The sequence below is a fragment of the Phoenix dactylifera genome, chromosome 1 (genome assembly GCF_009389715.1).
Source record: "Phoenix dactylifera cultivar Barhee BC4 chromosome 1, palm_55x_up_171113_PBpolish2nd_filt_p, whole genome shotgun sequence".
Classification (NCBI taxonomy): domain Eukaryota; kingdom Viridiplantae; phylum Streptophyta; class Magnoliopsida; order Arecales; family Arecaceae; genus Phoenix; species Phoenix dactylifera.
Genome location: NC_052392.1, coordinates 11,538,294 through 11,543,978, shown reverse-complemented (window position 1 = coordinate 11,543,978; position 5,685 = coordinate 11,538,294). Strand labels below are relative to the sequence as shown.

Below are 5,685 nucleotides of genomic sequence, written 5' to 3'. Positions count from 1 at the left end.
AATAACTTTGTATGGATATATTTTTCTTCCATCAGTATGAAGGTGGCGCTGGGATGACGTACTCACATGTAGATAGCCTAATGGAGTTTTCCACAGATTGGAGAGGGCACGTGGAAACTTGCGACACGTATTGATATATATTTTCTGATGGAAAAAAGGCCTAATGGGGGCTGCTACGTGGGCGGGGTTCTATCCCTCCCCATTTCTTCTATTTTTTTAACCCCCCCCCCCCAAAAAAAAAAAAAAGAAAAAAAAAAAACCGGTCCGGATGGATAACCTTGCCGGTTTTATCAAGGCCGCGAGCCAGTAGCGCCCCACCGCGCCACGCTAACGTCACCATGAACGCACGGATAAGGAGGATGTGGGGCCCAGCTCCCACGTGAGATGACCTGAGATGGTTTTTGGTGAGGGACCACCGGGAGCGGTTGGTGAGACCCTTGGCAGAGCCGCGAGATCGTTCTACGCTAAAAGATTCAACCGTACACGTGTCCCTCCAAATTCGCGAATGGTGCTGCTCCGTAAGAACGGGGAAGCCGAGTTGGGCACGGAGGCGGGCGGCGGTCTGGTCACCTTCTCACCAACTTTCCCGTCCGTGTCCCATCTCGAATCCTCTGTCGACGACACATGTTCCTCCACGTTGGATTCAGGAATAATGGGTGCCCACCCAACTACTCCCCCACCATCTCCCGGAACTATAAACGGGCATGGAGATCCCCAGGGCTCCCCAGCTCTCCTACCAGAGCTCTTATCCGCGCTTTATTCCACTATTCTCGTTATTCTCCACTGAGACGCCTCTATGCTTTCCTACCGTCTCTCTCTCTTGGTGGTAATTTCCTCTCAACAAGCTACTCTTAGTCCCCTTTTTTCCCCAACTTTTATCTTCTAATTTCCTCTGTTACTTTATCTATCATAGGATTGGCTCAAGCTGTTTTGATCTCGATCACCCTCAGGCCTCAGCCCTTCTTAAGAGCTACAGTTTCTTTAAGGTACTTTATTCATGTTTTTAGCTTTCGCCCTGTTTCATTTTTTTTGGGTGGGTGGTGCACGGCGCCAAGTCGTTTTAGATCGGTGCGCTCTTGCTGGCATCCAAAATTCGGAAGAGATTTTTTTTTTTTTTGCCAAGTCCGAAAGGGATGTTTACCTAAGACGTTTCCGAGGATTATTCTTTTTTTTTTTTTGTGGTGCAACGAGGATTCTTCTTTTGCTTTATAGCAGATATAAAAAAAAATTTAAGACTAAAATATGTACGGCTTCAGCCAGTACTAAATTTTTTATTTATTTTTTTATTCTGAGAATAAAATTTCTTAGTTGGATGCGTTAGTCGGTGGACGGGACGGGTGGACCGAATTCCAACCACCGCTTCTAATAATTATGCCCAACTCAGGGACCACCGGACCGAATTATTAAAATACGGATGCTTGTCACATCATAGCGGGCAAGATTGAACGGTCCTGATATCTTGATCAGGTCAAAAGCGCCACTCAATAAAAAAAACCAGGTAGAAAGTCGGTCATAAAGGACAAAGCTCATTCCGGCGAGGGCAGGTCGCGGGAGAAGCGATCAGATCCCACGGCTGACGGGCGCTGCTGGCATTCGTGTGTAGCCGCAGGGAGGAGCGATGATCATAACGGAGCGACGGTCGACACTGGTCGGTCCGGCGGAGCCGACGCCACGGCGGCGGCTGTGGAACTCGAGCCTCGACCTGGTCGTGCCGCGTTTCCACACGCCGAGCGTCTACTTCTACCGGCCGGACGGTTCGCCGGACTTCTTCGATGCGGAGAGGCTCCGGGCGGCGCTGGCCAAGGCGCTGGTGCCCTTCTACCCGATGGCCGGGCGGCTCGGGCGGGACGAGGACGGCCGGATCGAAATCGACTGCAACGGCGAGGGGGTGCTCTTTGTGGAAGCCGTGGCCGACGGCATGGTCGATGATTTCGGGGACTTCGCGCCGACGATGGAGCTAAAGCGACTCATCCCCAAAGTGGAGTACACTGACGACATCTCCGCCTTTCCTCTTCTCGTTCTGCAGGTAAGCTTACCGCATTCAACGGAAATTTAGAAGGGCTTCAGTTAAACATTGCTCCGCATGACAGCTAATGAAATATTTCGTTGTAATTTTTTGAAAGAAAAATATTGGTTCATGGAGTATGGATCCAAGTGCCCTATACTTGATGCACACCTGATGAGCACCAGGAATCCAACTACTTTTGCTCAACTCTATTTTAACCAATCTTTAAGAAGATGTGCTCATTATGACACTGCCGAATTCATATTTATGGATTTCTTTTCCTTTTTTTCTCTCTCTTTTTTATGAAAAAAAATGGTGGACACTGTTTTTTCTTCTTTCGTTATCTCTGCATGTCTCTTTCCGAGAAAAATATTGTCGGCATCTCTCTTTTTGTGAAAAACGTTGCTTGCATGTCTAACCGGTCTTACCAAGCATTAGTAACATAGCCGTTCTTTCTTTTTATTTTTTCGACAGTTTGATTGGAAGAATTTTACTGGAGATTGAAAGTATCTTAAAGCTTTCCATTGCTTCTTCAATCCAGCTTCTTGATTAATTCAAGGTTCCTGTCTTGTTGACCCTGCGCTCATATAACATGCTTTTCTTAATCTAGGATCAGTGTTTAATGTTTATCAAGATTGTTTATATGCCAATTCTTCTATAAAAGATGACAATGAGTGCCAAGAGCACAAAATTACACGAAATGTGTAACAATAGGAGCTGCAGGACCGTGTACCTTTCTAAAAGACCCATATTTCTTATAAACAAACTTGATTTGGTCTCATTGCTCTGTCCACCTACCAGCTTCTTGATTGCTATTACCCTTGCTTGTACATGCTTGCTGAAAGACATTATTCACATTAGAAAACATATACGCAGACCTGGTCAATTACTTATCGAACTGGTACAAAATCTGCTGAGTATGTATATATATGTATATAGATTCATATATATTTAATTTTTTTAAGAGGAGTTACGGCCGTTAAGACAGAGAACCTAAACCTTGCACCGAAACAAACCAAGAGATTATGATGTCAGTTGCGATGATTCGATGTTGAAAAGCTATGATCGGATCTAAGTGATGATGCATGACGACAGGTGACCTACTTCAAGTGCGGCGGCGTGTCGCTGGGCGTGGGGATGCAGCACCACGCCGCCGACGGAACCTCCGGCCTCCACTTCATCAACTCCTGGTCCGACGTCGCCAGCGGCCTTGGCATCTCCGCCCCCCCCTTCATCGACCGGACCCTCCTCCGCGCACGCGACCCCCCAACCCCTTCCTTCCCACACGTCGAGTACCAGCCCCCGCCCTCCATGAAGGCAGCGGCAACCTCACCGCCCTCCCTCAGTGCGGTGAAATCCGGCGATCCTGTCACCGCCGTCAACCTCTTCAAGTTCACCCGCGCCCAGCTCGACCTCCTCAAGGCCAAAACCCCCAAAGGATCCAGCTACAGCACGTACGCCCTCTTCTCCGCGCACGTCTGGCGGTGCGCGAGCCTGGCGCGCGAGCTCCCCCCGGACCAGCTCACCAAGCTATACATCGCGACCGACGGCCGCCAGCGTCTCCGGCCGCCGCTCCCGGCGGGATATTTCGGGAACGTGATCTTCACGGCGACGCCGGTGGCGGCGGCGGCGGAGGTGGTCAGCTTCGAGGGGGCGGCGGGAAGGATCCAGGCGTCGCTCGCCAGGATGGACGACCAGTACCTGAGGTCGGCGGTGGACTACTTGGAGATCCAGCCGGATCTGAGGGCTTTGGTCAGGGGGGCCCACACGTTCCGGTGCCCGAATATTGGGCTGACGAGCTGGGTCCGGCTGCCGATCCACGACGCCGACTTCGGGTGGGGCCGGCCGGTGTTCATGGGGCCTGGTGGGATCGCGTACGAGGGGCTGGCCTTCGTGCTCCCCAGCCCCGACGGCGACGGCAGCCTCTCGCTGGCCATCTCGCTGCAAGCCGAGCACATGCTCCGGTTCCAGAAGCTCATCTACGATATCTGATGCCGGCTTAGAGTGCTTTCGGTTTCCCTAGTGGATTAGTTAATTTCCGCTTTCCTTTCCCCTGTTTTTGGTTTTACAGTATTAAAAAAAAACCGATACTCCAAATGTCATGCATTGCTGCCAAAAATAACAAAATACTCCAAATTTTCCATGTATTTGGATCAAGCTCCTTAAATAGCATGGCAATAAGGATGTTTTCCTTTACTGCTGCCTGATGTTTTTTTTTTTTTGCTTGTTAAAGCGGGTTTTGTAGCGTTCGAGGAATTTCAGGAGTGAGGCCATATAAGAAGCCACTAAATCTGCGACCTCATTAGACTTTTTGAACATATGCCTAACTTGAAAGGCCACAATGTTACTCACTATAGTCTAAATATTTCGAAGCAGGGGTTTCACTCGAGCCATCTTGAATTTAGGTGATTACGGTGGCTGAGTTATCCTTTAATATAACTGAGTCATCCTCTGACTGGTCTAAGCCGCTCGCAGTTCTGCTTCAGAAATTAAGATATCGAAAATCTGGCAGCCACCAGGAGTCATTGTACAAACCAACCCAGCATCTCCTCGGATCCAACAAAGTTGATATTGAAAAAACTCATGTGGGCTTGCTGGTTGTTTGAGCGGAAATGACGAACGCCTTAACATGCTCGAGCCATTCTCCTACTTTTTCTATATTTTCGGAGTGTCGCCACGGTGTGCGTTTCCTCACAATTACGTTGTGCGAAGGAATACCGATAATATAAGTTATTGCAGCTACAACGCTAGCGGTAGCTTTCCTCCATTTCGAGCAGCTTCCGTACCCAATTTTTGAGAGCTGTTTGATTGAGTATTTGTTAAGGAAGTTTCTATTTCTGATCAAGTCTTGATGGTTAATTATTACTTCATGTCTCAATCAAACTTGCTGATGATTCATATGCACGAACCAATTTCGAACTTTTTCAATCATGCAGGGCTCATTTGGTTTGCGGAAAGTATTTTTCTTTCTAAGAATATGATTTCAGAAAAGTAGATTCCTAAAAGAAGAATGCCTATGAGAGTACTTTTGGCATGTTTGGTTGATCATGGAAAAGTAATAAATTTTCAAAGTGCTTATGTTTGGTTGACCATAGGAAAGTTATGTATAATTCCTATAATATCTTTAATAAAAATTAGATCTTTAATGCCTCTTTAATGCTGAAGGGCTTTTTTGGAAAAAATAAAAATAGAGTGATTTCTGCCTCATGGGAAAATAACTTTTCTATATTTCTAATGGGAAAGACTTTTCCATGAAATATGGGAATCATATTCCCATTGGAATACAACTTTTTCGTCTCTCTCTTTTGAAAACTCCAACCAAACAAGAGGCATTTCATTACTTTTCCGTTGACCATATTTTCTCTCTTTTTTCCGCGAACCAAACGAGCCCGCAGTCTAGTTTGTATCGCTATCCTATGGCGTTAGAGATTTTTAAATAACCTCACCTAAGCAATTGACGGTATAAACAGAGCACAAGAACTTGCATGGATTCTTTCAGATGCGAAAGTAGATGGGTCCCTTTAGCCATAACAAGTGTGGATTTTTTTTTTCAAGTATTCGCTTTCCGTTTGGTGCTGCAGTATTATTACTATATTTTTTTTATCTTTTTAATAATTGATGGTATCCTTGGCGGGGCGGAGACTGAAAATTTCAGGTTGTTTGAAGGTTGGTACGCAGTG

The 5,685-nt window shown here is 46.9% G+C and overlaps 1 protein-coding gene across 3 annotated transcripts; it reads left to right on the top strand.

Annotated features, from left to right (window-relative positions):
• Positions 1-689: 689 nt before the first annotated feature.
• Positions 690-4,201, top strand: LOC103707448 (hydroxycinnamoyltransferase). Of its 3 annotated transcripts, none has more exons than XM_008791941.3 (4): positions 690-826; positions 914-986; positions 1,604-2,026; positions 3,101-4,201. In XM_008791941.3, the coding sequence occupies exons 1-4, from the start codon at positions 705-707 to the stop codon at positions 3,995-3,997; spliced, it is 1,515 nt and encodes a 504-aa protein (XP_008790163.3). In that variant the 5' UTR covers positions 690-704; the 3' UTR covers positions 3,998-4,201. The 3 variants fall into 3 exon arrangements, with proteins under 3 accessions (XP_008790163.3, XP_008790161.2, XP_008790160.2); XM_008791939.4 differs by having other exon boundaries at positions 743-826; positions 1,468-2,026; XM_008791938.4 differs by having other exon boundaries at positions 743-826; positions 1,385-2,026.
• Positions 4,202-5,685: the final 1,484 nt, after the last annotated feature.

Bases quoted from the DNA above. Each gene is read 5' to 3' on its own strand.
- LOC103707448 (XM_008791941.3), top strand. From the start codon at position 705: ATGGAGATCCCCAGGGCTCCCCAGCTCTCCTACCAGAGCTCTTATCCG. The intron at 987-1,603 runs GTACTTTATTCA...ATTCGTGTGTAG, and splicing joins AGAGCTACAGTTTCTTTAAG to CCGCAGGGAGGAGCGATGAT. The intron at 2,027-3,100 runs GTAAGCTTACCG...GCATGACGACAG, and splicing joins TTCCTCTTCTCGTTCTGCAG to GTGACCTACTTCAAGTGCGG.